Below are 16368 nucleotides of genomic sequence, written 5' to 3'. Positions count from 1 at the left end.
TCTTTTAGAGCAGAGAGGAAGTTCTGAGTTTAATTCCACTTTAAGGGAATGTAATCATTAATCTGTTGATTATCCGTTCTCCACTCATTACTAACTGGACAGTGAACAGCTTCTGTGTTATACATAGGAGCCGTTCACACTTGTCATGTTGCAACAGATCAGTGGTATCCGTTGCAGCAGACGACCATACTTCTTTGCAGTCCACGATAATCTCGGGCAGGCGGATGCCTCTGCATCTGCCCCGGGCTACGCAAATCGCTGCAACTTGGTCCCTGTATACAGGGATGAAGCATGGGGATCCCCATTGGGGTGCAAAAGACCACTGGGAATACTCAGTAGCAGTGGGAATTCTCATTGGTTCATGATGAACCAATTTAAATTCTCCCTGTTGCTAGGGAGAATTGGCCTAATGCAGCCTATGGAGAGCCCCATTCTTCTGCTGGCTTCCGGGCTGATTTCAGAGAGGGACTAAGCGGCAGCGATTGGCGGTGGGACTGGTCAGCTGTGATTGCTTTAGATGGCAGGTGGAAGTGGAGCAGATGCATAATGGATGGAGCGCATCCATTTAGCGGAAACACAAACCGAGACACAGTGCCAAAGCACAGCATACCATCTGTGGTAGTGTGACCGCTGCCAGGTCCCTCAATGTCCTAACCCAGCATTGTTCTCTGCTGGTAACTGCCACAGTTTATGGCACTATGTAATCATGTAAATGGTCATCATTTCAGTAACTACTTTTTACCCCTTTTTTAACAATTCAATTTTTTATTGTTTTTGTAAAGAAAAATGAACAAGCTACATCAACACAAAAGGACATAGAACATGTTAGGGCATATCATCTTAACCTGATATTGACAACCAAATTATCCTGCAATGTACACATTACTGAGTTCATGTACATACAACAATCCCAGTATCTGTTAGACTGGATATGCTACAATATAGCAATATAAAATACAACACATAGTAACAAATATATATAAAACCTCTTACTTTCTTGTGATGATACCGTGAAACCATTCAGGGATTCCATTTTGTATGAACCAATCTGACTGTGTTTCTATGAACCATTTAACAGATGGTTTAATTTGTTCCATTGGAAGACCCTTTAATAACGGCAGCACCTACAAATACAGGAAAATAAAACAATTTAACGTAATTTAACATAATATAAAAAACAGGCATTTTATTCAGTAGCCCCTAAACAAAAGTGTAGTGATGACCCATACATGCCTAGTCATTGATTGGTGCTTTCGTTGTATCTTAACTACAACACAACATTTGTAAAGTGCTTTTCTCCCACAGGACCCAAAGCACACAGGCTTGTCTTAGATCAGTACACAGTTACAGTTTGTGATATGTTACAGGGTAAAAGTTATGTGATCCTATATGCCAGACTAAACAGGTGGCTTTTCAGTTTGATGTAAACTTTTCCAAGGCTGGAACTGTCTTGAATGGGTGTGGCAAGGCATTTGAAAGGGTACAGGAAAATAAATAGATATTACTGATCTGGCACTCCCCGTTCTTCTACTCTTACTCTTACTTTTTACTATCTCCTCAATTTTTATTATAAGGAGAATTATATATGCATCTTACTCCTGCCTTCGCTGGAAGTCAGGCCTCATTTGCTGCCTTAGTAGGTTTCACTTGGAATTTATCCCTACCCAAATACGATTGGTTTAGTTAATGGGTGGGAGATACCTTCTTAAAGGAATACTGTAGGGGGGTTGGGGGAAAATGAGTTAAACTTACCTGAGGTTTCTAATGGTCCCCCGCAGACATCCTGTTCCCACGCAGCAACTCACCGATGCTCCGGCACCGCCTCCGGTTCACTTCTGGAATTTCAGACTTTAAAGTCTGAAAACCACTGCGCCTGCGTTGCCGTGTCTTCGCTCCTGCTGATGTCACCAGGAGTCTGTGCATAGTCTGTGCGCAGGCACAGACCATACTAGGCCTGCGCAGTACGCTCCTGTTGACATCAGCGCGAGCGAGGACATGGCAATGCAGGCGCAGTGGTTTTCAGACTTTAACCACTTGAGGACCCACCCTTCACCCCCCCTTAAGGGCCAGCGCTGTTTGTTGGGATCTGTGCTGGGTGGGCTCTGCAGCCCCCAGCACAGATCAGGGTGCACGCAGAGCGATCAGATCGCCCCCCTTTTTTCCCCCCTATGGGGATGATGTGCAGGGGGGGTCTGATCGCGTCTGCGTGCAGGCATGTTGCGGGGGGGCACCTCAAAGCCCCCCTCCGCGGCGACATTCTTCCCCTCCCTCTCCTACCTCCCTTCCCCGGAGATCCGGGCTGCACAGGACGCTATCCGTCCTGTGCAGCCAGTGACAGGACGTCCCCTGTCACATGGCGGCGATCCCCGGCCGCTGATTGGCCGGGGATCGCCGATCTGCCTTACGGCGCTGCTGCGTAGCAGCGCCGTACAATGTAAACAAAGCGGATTATTTCTGCTTGTGTTTACATTTAGCCTGCGAGCCGCCATCGGCGGCCCGCAGGCTATTCACGGAGCCCTCCGCCGTGAGTTGACAGGAAGCAGCCGCTCGCGCGAGCGGCTGCTTCCTGATTAATCAGCCTGCAGCTGGCGACGCAGTACTGCGTCGCTGGTCCTGCAGCTGCCACTTTGCCGACGCACGGTATAAGCGTGCGGTCGGCAAGTGGTTAAAGTCTGAAGTTCCAGAAGTGAACCGGAGGCGGGGCCGTAGCATCGGTGAGTGGCTGCGTGGGAACAGGATGTCTGCGGGGAACCATTAGAAGCCCTGAGTAAGTTCAGCTCATTTTCCCCCTACAGTATTCCTTTCATATGTATTCCCACTGGCACTTTTTCCCTTGCTGTTCACATTTGACATAATTTTTATCGACTATAAAAGGCACTCCCTATTTGATTTAAAGGGACTCCGAGCAGTGCAGAAACTATGGAAAGATGCATATCATTTTAAAGCTCTCTTTCTCCTCTTTCCAATGATATATAAAGCGCCGCACTACACCTTTTAGTTTTCCCTATTTTCGCGATTGAAATTGCAGCGGCCGCGATTTCGATCACGAAAATAGAGAAAACTAAAAGGCGTAGGGCGACGATTTAGGTGTCGTCAGAAAGAGAGCTTTAAAATGATATCCATCTTTCCATAGTTACATTGTATTATACAGGGCGACTTTTTCTGCTGAATGGAGCTGCTGACTTTGAGAAAAAGTCGCCCTGTGTAATACAATGTAACTATGGAAAGATGGATATCATTTTATAGCTCTCTTTTTCCTCTTTCTGACGACACCTAAATCGTCGCTCTACGCCTTTTAGTTTTCTCTATTTTCGCGATCGAAATCGCGGCCGTGGTAATTTCAATCGCGAAAATACCGAAAACTAAAAGGCGTAGGGCGGCGGTTTATATATCATTGGAAAGAGGAGAAAGAGAGCTTTAAAATGATATGCATGTTTCCATATTTTCTGCACTTCTCGGAGTCCCTTTAAGCTTGTAAAAGATCCGCTTATTTTACACAATTATTCTGGTTGTTAAATTGAACCTACTTTTTGAATCTTTAGTTATTGTTACAGATTGATTCAAATGTCTGATTGATTTGTTCTGTAACCTGTATGAGACAATTTCTGTCTGTTTATTCTGTTTATAAAACTTAAAAATGATTGAAACAAGAAAGGGTACGGGATGCTCCAATGGTTTTTAGACTGGGGGTGGTCAAGTTGTTAGACCCTGTAGGTACCACAGGAAAAGCGGAGGCATACATCCACCTGGAACTTCTTTCTTTATAAATCCATTGTAAAAACAGGTCACACATCCAAGTTGGGAGAGGGATACAGGCAATCATGGGGGTCAACAGCTATTGATCCCCACGATTGCCTCTATCCCTCTCCCAACTTTGCAGATGCGTGACCTGTTTTTATACATTGGACTTATAACTTATAAAGAATTTCCAGGTAGATGAGCGCTTCCGATTTTCCTCTTGTACCTACATGGCTGCTATAATTGGGTAGGCAGCACTCCTATTATTATTATTGATTTATGGAGCACCAACATATTCCCCTGGCACTCTTATGTATCTGGTCTGTGACTGTGCACCGAGGTTTCTCCTTTTCAATTATCTGTTGATCTGAGGTTGTTGGAGGTGTGTTACAGTTGCAACAAGTCCTCCAGGTATCTGGGGCCTAGATTGTGTAAACATTGGTAAGTATGCCAATTTTGAAAAGGATTCTCCATTTTATGAGTCGCCAGTGGATTGATCAAAGGATTTCAATCACAATAAGCCACTAAGGAAGGTTTGTCTATTTCATATCCTGTACATTACTGTCAGTTACATCCTTTATTTACCTGCTACCGATACTTTAAAAAGAATTACATTGATTTCCCAATAATCTCCCTAAAGCCACCATTAGACTGTCACTGTTTGATTTTCTAGAAGAGTAATGTTCAATGTGAAACAAACATTAGTCTCACTTTTTAGTTACTTTTCCACCTTAACCCCTTACTGCTGTTGCACAGTAAATAATGTTTCTGCAGCACATACGAGTACAGTATCCTGTGCTGCCATAATGTTCATTTACTGACTGTGCTTTATATGCCTTCACAACTACATGCGACAGCTATTTTCGGGGTATGCTATGCATCACTACCTCAGCACCCAGAGAGATATCGGAGATCAATTAGTGTGATTTGTAATCATGTGACCCTCTGGGATCTCTACCACTGGCCAACTGCAGTACAAAAAAGGGAAAGCTTGTTTTGTAAGACAAACTTTCATTTGTCATGTGCACAAATGTGATGCACATAAGATGGTAAAACCTTAGTTAACCTTAGTGACAGATACTATACACAGCACTGAATGCATCTCAGTTACATGTACACATTCACTACATGACATTCCCCATTAACTGCAGTTGTAATGGAGCGCCACACTGAGTCCACATAGACACGGATAGAAATGGATTCCTAAATAGGTGTCTAAACTCTAAACAACTGTCTATTGTCTCTGGTGAATGACAACAGGTTTTATTTGTTGTTTATGTTTTTCCACTTAAGGGGCCCATACACCTAACGATTTTCCCGCCGATATACGGCCAATTCGATCACAGTGATCGAATCGGCTGTGAAATCGCCGCGCACACCGCTGACAGAATGATCGATTTCCGTCCGAAATCAATTGTTCCCATTGATTCCCGTCGAACCGTCCATGCGGAAGATTTTTCTCGATCGTCGGCGGGTCGGGAGTGCGTCGATAGCGGCGTTCGAATGCCCGACGACCGACGCAATACAGCGGGTATACATTACCTGTTCCGGCCGGCGCGAGTCCCCTGGTCCCCGCTGTCTTCTTTCCGCGCTGGGTTCCGGACCGGCTGCAGCTACACAGAACTTCCTGTCCCGGCAGGAAGTTTAAACAGTAGAGCTGCAGGAACGGTCTGGAGCAGAGAAGACGACAGCGGTGACAGCAGGGACTCGCGCCGGCCGGAACAGGTAATGTATGCAGGGGGGGGGGGGGGGGCGGCAGCAGCGGCAGCTCCACAGATTGTGATCGGTTTCAGGGTGAAATCGATTCACAATCTGTTTGCAGTTAAGGTGGCCTTACGATGCCTCTCTGATCAGATTCGATCAGAGAGGGATCCATCTGTTGGTCAAATCTGACGGCAAATCGACCAGTGTATGGCCACCTTTACACATATCTTGAATTGTTTCATTTTTTTATGTGTTTCCTGCACTCAGAATTGTCTATCTGCCATGTAAGAGTTTTATAGCCTGTAATTACCAATTAGTGAGAGTTACTACAGTGCCATTTATAGTTCAGAGTTCTTAACCCTTAAACAGACACTGTAACATCAAAAAGTTCCCCTGGGGGGTACTCACCTCGGGAGGGGGAAGCCACTGGGTCCCAATGAGGCTTCCTACGCCGTCCTCCATCCCACGGGGGTCTTGCTGCAGCGAGCCCGACAGATCCGACAGCCTGTTCAATATTTACCTTTCCAGGCTCCAGCGGGGGCACTGTGGCGGCTTTTGGCTCCGAAGTAGACGGAAATACCCGATCTCAGTCGGGTCCGCTCTACTGCGCAGGCGCTGGAGACTTGTGCCTGCGCAGTAGAGCAGACCCGACGGCGATCGAGTATTTCCGCCTATTTCGGAGCCAAGAGCCGCCACAGCGCCTGCGCAGGAGCCGGGAAGGTAAATATTTACATCTCTGCTGTTCGGAGGGCTTCAGTGAGACCCCCGAGGGACGGAGGACGGCATGGGAAGCCTCATTGGGACCCAAGAGGCTTCCCCCTCCCGAGGTGAGTACACCCCAGGGGAACTTTTTGATGTTACAGGTTTTCTTTAAGGTTACATACATCTACATACATACATACATCACACATCTAGCGATGATGGGCAGATTCAACCAAGAGACAAATCTCCCTTTAATCCAATCTGATTAGAGAGAGATTTGTCGGCTGCTCATACTGTACACCGCAGGCCAGTCCTGTTTAATTTCATGCTGAAATAGATCTAGAATCGGCCTTGTGACACCGCATGTGCCAGTTCACCAGCCCCAGGCTGTCCCTCTAATATTCACTGTGCCCCCCGGTGCCGAGTGCACTATACCTTACCTGTCCCTGTCCTTCGTTCATACACATGCCCCATGTGGTTGCAAGTATACACTATGTCACTCACGCACCCACGTTACTCTGGCAACCGCGTGAGGCAGGTGTATGGATGAATGACAGTGCCCGGAGCCAGCAGCGGACAAGTGGCGGATAAGGACGGGTAATGTAAAGTGCAATGGGCACTGGGGGCACAATGAACATTAGGGGGGACAGCATCGGGGGTTTCATCACGTTTATTGCTCGTCCCGTTAGTGCTCGCCGTTACTGCTGCGTACCCAATTGAGCAAATCAGCCCTACATCTTGCAGCATGTCTGACTAATTCATGCTACCAATTTTGGGCCAAATTATTTGCATCGTTGATTGGAAATGCACTTGGTGGCACCAATTTTCATCCAATTCAATTATAATAATCAAATCGGATAGTCGATTGGCTGCCAAGTCGCCTGATGTAGGGCCACCTTTACAGAGAATAGACAAGACAAGGTGAGACACATAACACTTATATTGCACTTTTCTCCTAGAAGACTTAAGTTGCTTCAGAGCTGCAGCTACTAAGGCACGCTTTACAGGTCACCTGGATTCTACTCTGGCCATGCTGAAAACTGTATAGTGTCATCTCAGAAATAGAAGGTGCCATGACCCACTCAGTTTAGAGAAGCAGTGGGAACATCAGTACATTGCCCTTCTATAATCAAACCTGCTCAAGGCTACCTGAAAAGATATCTGAATGCAGCCACTGTCTCTCCTGGAGAGATTTACCTACTGATTTCCTGTTGCAACAAAAGTAGAGAAAAGAATACAAACCTGACAGAGGTTTAAGTTTTTTTGCCTTTTTACATAAAGCTTTGTTTATCTCTGAAATCCTAATGTGTGCCTTGTATATTTAGCAGGCATTTAGCAAGCATTCCTTCACTTGGCCACAATGAAAGCCATGGGGCAGGATTTTCCCATAAACAATGAACACAGGTGACCAGGCAGCTGAATCATACAAGGACAAACATTGGTGAAATAGAACATTAAGTAAAGAAACATTTAGTGATAACAAAAGCAGAACCACCACAATCTCTTGTTATAACTGAACTATTAACTTCAAAGGCGTTTAATCATCTGGTAATACAGGTTTGTGCAGTGTAATGCTGGGCATACACGTAGCGTTTGCTCCTTATCAGTCGAGCCGCTGATGGCTCGATTGATAATATCCGACAGGTCCGATGACCCGCCGGATAGATTCCCCGCTCGATCCCCGCGGGCGGACAATAGCGGGGAATCCAGCGGAAGATAAGGAGCGCCCGCGGGGACGAGTGGGGATCCAGGCCAAATAGTAAAATTACATCTACAAACATTTTTTTTATTAAAATACTTTTTTTACATTTAAAATTAACCTCTTTCCTCCGACACTCCCCAATAGTTACCCCCAAAAAATGTTTTATAAAAAATATACAATTAAAAAAACATACATAAATAGTTACCTTAGGGACTGAACTTTTTTTTTTGGTAAAACTATTTTTATTGGTTCAAAAAGGGTCAAAGTCATATACAACTATTATGAAGAAACAGGATCATCAAGGACATTACAAGAATTGTGAGTCATGTATTTACCAAGATTCAAGATTAGCCGTATGAACATAAAAATATTTGACCATTAGAACCTTATTTTACACATTTTAGAAAGAGATAGATAGAAACAAAGAGGTAGAAAATAAAAGATACAAAGGAGAGAGAGAGAAGAAAGGGTGGGGGAGATAGACCCCTACCGACAGATAGGCACTATGAGAAGATGATAAACCAAGGTACACATTATGCATGTAATACATGTGACATAAATTCCAATAATAGGACGATTAAGGTATCCTGTGTCAATAGCCAAGAGAAGAAAACAGTGGAGGTGTATTTCCATACTAGATAGAGCATACTTTGGGGTCTGCATTTACCGAGGGGGTTCATTTGGTCTCTCTATAGTCGATCCAAATGGCCCACTGGAACATAAATTTCTCATGATTATCTTGTGCTGTTAGGACTAGCTCCTCCATTCTCATAATCTCATTAATGGTGCAAATTAAGTCTTTCTGAGTAGGTGTAAATACTGTCTTCCAATGTAAGGCGATTAAGTAGCGGACTGCAGTTAAAAGATGACGTAGTAGGCTTTTTTTGCAGATCTAATGGAACCGGGTATAAGAGAGAGCAGAGTTATTTCTGGAGAGACAGATATCGGGGAACAATACATTTCACTGTACCATTGAAAGGCCCAGTTCCATAGGGGTCTGATGACCGTACAGTCCCACCACATGTGTAGGTAGTCCCCAACTACTGATTTACAACGCCAGCATAGAGTAGAAGCCTCATTGCTCCAGTGGATTGTTTGTACTGGTGTGCGGAACCAGCGTGATATTAATTTATAATTCCTTTCCTGAGCACGATTTGATAGGGAGAACTTGTGTGTAAGGATCAACGCTTTCAGCCAATCTTTTTCTGAGATTGAGTGTTTTAGATCTAGTTCCTATTTGGAGCGAATTTTATCAAAAGGGCTTGGTAAGTAGTCCAACAGGAGTTGGTATAAAATTGAAAGAGTATGGTCTGGTCTCGAGGATCCCACACATAGGTTCTCAAAATCAGTTAGTTTACGTGCAATTTGGGATGAAATAGGGAGTTTGCGAGTATAGTCTTGGAGTTGGATTGACTGAAGCCAGGAAACCTGACCTCTGAGCTGCGAAAAATTTGGCAGAACCCCATCTTGTAAAATATGTCTTAGTTGAGGCCATTTTTGTCTTTCAAATCCTAAGAAGGACTTAGCTTGGACTCCTGGAGGAAAATCTAAATTGTCTAGTATGGGCGTCAGTGGACCTGGGATGGAAGAAATAAATGTGTTGGAGAGCAATGAATCCCAGAGTGAGAGGACACTGGTGACCCAGATAGGGCATTTTGGAATATTTTGAAGAGAGGATCTATTCGTCCAAGGTAATGCTCTCGTATCTAAACCTAAGATGTTAGACTCCAACATAACCCATTATTTAGTATCCCTACTGTGGAACCAGTCAATAATATGTGTTAGGGTGGCTGCTTTATAATACATGTCAAGGTTTGGTAAGCTTAACCCACCATCCAATTTTGGTCTACAGAGAAGGGAGTATTGTAGACGTGGTTTTTTATGGGGACCCCATACATATGTGGAAAACAGTGCTTTCACGGATTTGACGAAAGCTTTGGGGATAATGAGTGGGATGGCCTGTAAGAGGTAGAGAAATTTAGGGAGAATGTCCATTTTTAAAGTATTTATTCTGCCTAGCCATGATGGTCTGTTATAGGAAGGTTTTTGAAGCTCTGTTGTGACTTTTTGTAGGAGGGGTAAATAATTGGCTTGATAAAGGTCTTGGATATTTGGGGTAATGTTTATACCCAAGTATCGTATGTGATGTGGGGTCCATTTAAAAGGAAAGCTGGCTTGTAAAAGCTTACATATATGATGAGGGAGGGAGATATTAAGCATTTCGGTTTTGGAAATATTCATTTTAAAGTTACTTAACCTTTTGCCGACCGCGTCACGCCGGTGGGCGTGGCCGCGGCGGCAGCCCCAGGACCGCCTAACGCCAATTGGCGTAAAGTCCTGGGGCTCTGTTTTGAATGAGATCGCGCGCACGCTGCGCGCGCATCTCATTCTCGGAGGGCGGAGCTCCGCCCCCTCTTCAGTCTCTGTTAGACGGCGTAATCGCCGTCTAATTACCCGTACAGCGCTGCGATCAGCAGCAGCGCTGTACTGGGGACAGCCGTGTGACACGGCTGTCCCCTCCTGAGCCACGAAGGTGATCGGCTGTCATAGGCTGAAGCCTATGACAGCTAATCACAGGGATTGGCCGGCGGGGGGAGGGAGGGGTCTATACAAGAGAGGGGAAAAAAAACTGTTTTTGTTTAAAAAAACAAATAAAAACCAAGCACAAATAAACAAACAAACACTGGGGTGGGCGATCAGACCCTACCAACAGAGAGCTCTGTTGGTGGGGAGAAAAGGGGGGAGGAATCACTTGTGTGCTGTGTTTTGCGGTCCTGCAGCTTGGCCTTAAAGCTGCAGTGGCCAATTTGATGAAAATGTGCCTGGTCTTTAGGGGGGTTTAACACAGCAGTCCTCAAGAGGTTAATGCCCCAAATATTTCGGCTTCCGCCAAAATATTAGGAATAGAAATTTGAGGGGATGTAACAAAAAGTAGCAGGTCATCTGCATATAGTGCAGCTTTAAAGTGAGATGTACCACAGTGAATACCATGGATTGAAGGGTTTTGTCTGAGGGCCGTGGCAAAATGTTCCATCGTTAGGATGTATAATAGTGGAGAAAGAGGGCACCATTGACGGGTGCCATTACTGACCTTGAAGGCGTCCGACAGGATCCCATTGACTCAAACCCTTGCAGAGGGGCTACTATAAAGGACCATCATTTTTTGTAAAAGGGAGGGTCCAAGACCAACATTTTGAAGGGTGAGCTCCAGAAATTGCCAATGGACCCTGTCGAACGCCTTCTCAGGGTCAGTGGACATCAGACAAGATTTAATATTAGATTTTTGAGCATATTCAGTCAGAGTTATTGTTTTGAGGACATTGTCTCGGGCCTCCCTATGGGGGACAAACCCAGATTGGTCTGTGTGTATCAGGTCGGGAATGTAGGGTTTGAGGCGAACTGCAATTATTTTGGCATAGATTTTCATGTCTAAATTAATTAAAGAGATAGGGCGATAACTGCCACATTCTTTGGGATCTTTCCCTTCTTTGGGAATGACAGTGATGTGTGTTTGTAAGGCTTGGGTTGGGAAAGGGGTAGTTGGAGATACCGAGTTGAAGGATTTACAGAGGTAAGGGGTGAGAAGATGTTGAAATTTTTTATAGAAAGGAGCAGTGTACCCTTCGGGTCCTGGGCATTTCCCATTTTTAGAGGATCGGATTGCAGAGATGATTTCGACTTCCGTGAAGTCTTCATCTAATTCTTTAATAGTATCATCGGTAAGTTTAGGCAATTTAGTAGAATTTAAATAAGTCAGGATTTTTTTGTTGAGTTAGGGCTTGGAGAGATCACTGTACCTTCCGACAATGTTATATAAGGATTGATAATATGATCGGAAGGTATTAGCAATCTCCCTGGGTTTTGTGACTGGACCTCCTAGCGGGGAATTCATGGAAGGGATGAAAGATGCAGAGGGTCTTGGATGTATAGAGCGGGTGAGGGCTCTACCACATTTATTACCCGTCTCGTAGATGTGGGCTTTAAGTTTTTCACGTTGTATAAGCGTTTCCGTGTCTAGTATTCTCAGAAGGTTGTGTCTGAGAGTGGATAGTCGAAGTTCAACATCAGGTGTTTGAGAAGTTTTGTGCTGTGTTTCAAGAAGGTGGATCTCACTAAGCAGATTAGATATTTGAGAGGATCTCTCTTTCTTGATACGAGAGCCATGTGCAATAAATTGACCCCGAAGTACACACTTTAGGGCCTCCCATTTCACCACAGGGGAGGTATCATCTTCTTTATGAGATTCACCAAAATCTATAATGGCCTGCTTCACAGAAGCAAAGCAGGTAGTATCTGAGAGAAAGGAGGTGTTAAGTCGCCAGGAGAAATCTGGTCTATGTAATCCACCAACCGAAAGACAACACTGAACAGGGGAGTGGTCTGACCATATAAATGAACCAATCTTACTTTGTGTGCAATGATCCAATAGTGAGTGAGAAATAAGAATGTAGTCAATCCTACTGTATGAATAATGCAGATATGAAAAAAAGTAAAGTCCTTCCCCCCAGGATTCATTGCCCTCCAACTGTCAATCAACCTAAGATCATGGAGTTTCCGTTTGATCTTTATATTCATAGATCTGGGGATTGACGATTGACCTGAGGAAGTGTCTAGAGTAGGATCTAATGCCATATTAAGATCTGCAGCAATAATGGTTTGACCTTCAGCGAATTTCTCCAGTTTGTTCAAATAAGTAAGGAGAGCTTTCCCTTGTTGTCTATTGGGGGAATAGATCGATGCAAGTGTATGAATCCTGGATTGATATTTGATCTTTAAGAAAATGTAGCGACCGATTGGGTCAAGCTGTTGATCAATAATTTCTACTTGCATAGATTTATGGAATCCAATAGAAACACCTCTAGAACGACTGCCTGGGTTGTAACAGTGGTGCCAGACCGGGTAATATTTAGAGGAGATAGGTGGTGTATGATTGAGTTTGAAGTGGATCTCCTGTAACATAAGAACAGACGCTCTCTGCTTATGCGCATGGTATAAGATCTGAGAGCGTTTATTCAGAATGTTGAAGCCCTTTACATTATATGATAAAACATTTAGGTCACCCATGATCCATAAATGGTGTTAATAAGAAGAAAAGCATGCGAAGCATCACACTGTCAGTAGGAGGAGGGACAGGGAGGGTATAGTGGAGAAGAAGAAAAGAAGTAGTCAGAGAAAGAAAATAAGAGAGAAGAGGGTATAGAAAAAGCAGATAGCAAGCTATCTGTGAGAGGTAGAAAGCTGAACAAGCGAGTCCAGCTGAACCTCCAAAGGCACGAAAAAGGTAGCCATACCGAGGCAAAAAGCCTAGAATGGCAGTGTGCAGGGGAGCGCGGGAACCCATCTCGGAGAAGGGGGTAGCCACGCCCACTCCACATTGCTGCATTTAAACATATATTGAGATTTCTATAAAGCTGGCTCAACAGCTTTGGATATTTCTCAGTTTTACAAAAATCAGAGTGACCATTATACAGGTATTCTGATTAACTGTGTCTTATGAACCAGGGATAGTTTCAACAGCAAAGGCTCATAAGGTATTAAACAACCGTTATAAAGGTAAATAACATCTGAACCAATATGGTATAGTCTCTGCATCAGCATCCCTGTAAAATCAAAGATTATAACATAGCGATAATGTCCACCTATAACAATAAGATGGAGAGAAGGAAAGGACGGAGGTAACGGGGAGAGGGGGTTGAGGAATTAGAAGAAACGAAAATACTTGCAACCTATCAAGCCCAATCCGGGACTTAGAGAAATAAGCATTCAAGCGTCCGGAGCCATCTGCCGTAGGATAGCAAAATTCAGGTCACATTCTGCCTGTAGCGAGACCGCTGGAGATGCCATTTCTCACGTTGTGGTAGGCCAGGTTTGGAGCTCTGCAGGGGAAAAGGCCATTCACCTAAAATCACCGTTGGGAGATCAAATGCACGGAGGATTCTAGGTAAATCCGTAGGAGATGTGAAATTAGCCGATTTCCCATCGTGAGTAATGGTCAGGCGAAAAGGATAGCCCCATCTGTATTGCATCTGGCGTTCACGGAGCACTGAAGTAAGCGGACCAAGCGCCTTGCGCATTTGAAGAGTGTTGCGGGAAAGGTCCAGTAGTATGATAATCTCTCTGTGAGCCCGGTCTATTTCAATTTGGGTGTCTGTAGGACACTTAAGAAGGTTGTTGAAGAGTGTAGTCAGCGTAGAATTAAGCGAGGCGGAATCAACAGACTCGGGGAGGCCTCTAATCCTGAGATTATTCCGTCTATTGCGGTTTTCATAATCATCCACTTGAAGGAAGAAAGATTGAAGGCACTGACCTTGAGAGTCAATCTGGTATTGTTGGGCCTCGACCCGAGCATAGAGATCCTCTTGTGCTGCATCAATTTCTTCTAAGCGGCCACCTATCGAGTTAATATCTGCCTTAAGGTCTGTCATCTCCCGCCTATATGCCGCTTCAATGCGGGCCACACAGTTCTCCAGGTCGTCCTTCGTGGGAAGCGTACGGATGTATTCGTGCAGGTCAACCTCTATGTAGTCGCTGGACACTGAGCGAGGTGAACCCCCATGTTGGGTGATGGCCGCTAGTGGTGAAGCCTGCGGCGAACGCATGGCAGTATTCTGCTGTGAATGTTGAGCGCTCGCCTGCGGAGATGATCTGGGAGAAGTTCCCTCGAGGTGGGCGGCGGCCGCCAGTGGTGAGGCCTGTGGCGAGTGCATGGCCGGGGTCTGCGGTGAGTACGGGGCGTTCACCTGCGGGGATGATCCAGGCGATCAAAGTGGAGAATTCTGGGGATGTTGAGTGCCTGCAGTCGGTGGGAATGGTTGAGCGGTACCTGCTTTGGAGAGCTGTGATTTTGGGGAGTTTCCATGTTGCGCTGTGTTCTGGCGTGGAGAAGTGGAGGCCTCAGACGCCATCTTGGATGACCGCATATCAGCAAGCCGTTTCTCCAATGGTCTCAAGAAGTGCTTGATTTGTGATCTACTGGGCTTGGGAGGTGCAGAATCTTTCCCCCTCTTCCTCCGACCCGTCATGAGCAAGCTGTGAGCTGTATAAATGAGATTAAGCAGCAGGAAGAGAGCGTTGGCCCGGGAGCTTAAGCAGTCTGCGTCCTCATCCGGCAACAAGCAAGCCATGCCCCGGACTTTTTTAATATGTATGTCAAGAAGGTATATTACTGATACTTTTTAAATTATGAGCTTGTAACTATTGACAGATGCAACACAGAAAAAATGCACCTTTATTTCCAAATAAAATATTGGCGCTATACATTGTACTAGGGAAATATTTTAAAAGTTGCAATAACCGGGACAAATGGGCAAATAAAATGTGGGTTTTAATTGAATAACTCCTTACCTCTCAAACTCTTCCATAATTCCCCAAATAAATCTTTTATAAATATATATAAAAAATAAATAAATAGTTACTTAGGGACTGAACTTTTTAAATATGTATGTCAAGAGCGTATATTACTGTTATTTTTTTAAATATGGGCTTTTAATAAGCGATGAATGCAAAACTGAAAAAATGCGCCTTTATTTCCAAATAAAATATTGGCGCCATACATTATACTAGGGAAAAATGTTAAATGTTGCAATAACCGGGACAAATGGGCAGATAAAATGTGTGGGTTTTAATTACGGTAGCATGTATTATTTTAAAACTATAATATTCAATTTTTCCTTATTATTCCTGTTAAACCGCCGTTAGAATAAAATAATTTTTAACAAAAAGTACCCCCCAAAGAAAGTCTAATTGGTGGCAAAAAAAACCAAGATATAAATTATTTTGTTGTGATAAGTAGTATAGACGAATTAATGGAAGGAGCGCTGACAGGTAAAAACTGCTCTCTGTTTTTTTAAGGGGAGAAATCCTTGGGGATGAAGTGATTAAATAATTGTCACTTAGAATGATCCTTACAGCTACTTTAAGTAAGGGCTCATTTCCACTATCGCGAATTCGCATGCGTTTTTCGCATGCAAATTCGCATAGCAATACAAGTGAATGGGACTGTTTCCACTTGTCAGGATTCCTTTGCGTTTTTCTGTGCAGAAAAAATTCGCATGGCAGAGCCATCAGAATTCGCATACCGCATACCGCTATGCGAATCGCATACAATGCATTTAATAGGAAATTCGCATGAGGTTTGGGTATGCGAATTTTCATGCGAATTTTCATGCGAATTTTCATGCGAATTCGCACAGAAACAATGGAAAAGCACACCAGCACTGCCATGGTTAAATTCGCATACATCGTCATCCATGCGAATTCGCGTGCGAATACGCATGAAAATTCGCATGGACCCGCATGCGAATTTCGCATCCGCATGCGAATTTTTACCGCGGCGATTCGCACCGCACAAGTGGAAATGCAGCCTAAGTGGTCTGAAAGCCAGCATTTCTATTTTGCTATAAAATTCCTCACAGCTTGTAAGCTACTATCCCAGAAAAAAATTCTAGCAGAACATCACTGGTGGTTAAATGGTTAAACAAAGCACTTTCTCCTGCTATTCAGCTTCAAATCCGCATACAAAC

At 44.3% G+C, this 16368-nt stretch overlaps 1 protein-coding gene across 6 annotated transcripts in view; it reads right to left on the bottom strand.

Moving 5' to 3' along the window:
• HSH2D (hematopoietic SH2 domain containing) overlaps positions 1-16368 on the bottom strand; it is a 104843-nt gene that overhangs the window by 34558 nt on the left and 53917 nt on the right. For all 6 annotated transcript variants that reach the window (XM_068271210.1, XM_068271206.1, XM_068271204.1 and 3 more), the window contains one exon: positions 994-1124. In XM_068271210.1, coding sequence (XP_068127311.1) covers positions 994-1097 — 104 coding nt within the window. In that variant the 5' untranslated portion in view covers positions 1098-1124. The remainder of the gene's footprint in view (positions 1-993; positions 1125-16368) is intronic.

This window comes from Hyperolius riggenbachi, chromosome 1 (genome assembly GCF_040937935.1).
Source record: "Hyperolius riggenbachi isolate aHypRig1 chromosome 1, aHypRig1.pri, whole genome shotgun sequence".
Lineage (NCBI taxonomy): Eukaryota > Metazoa > Chordata > Amphibia > Anura > Hyperoliidae > Hyperolius > Hyperolius riggenbachi.
This window is presented reverse-complemented; position numbering and strand designations above follow the sequence as displayed.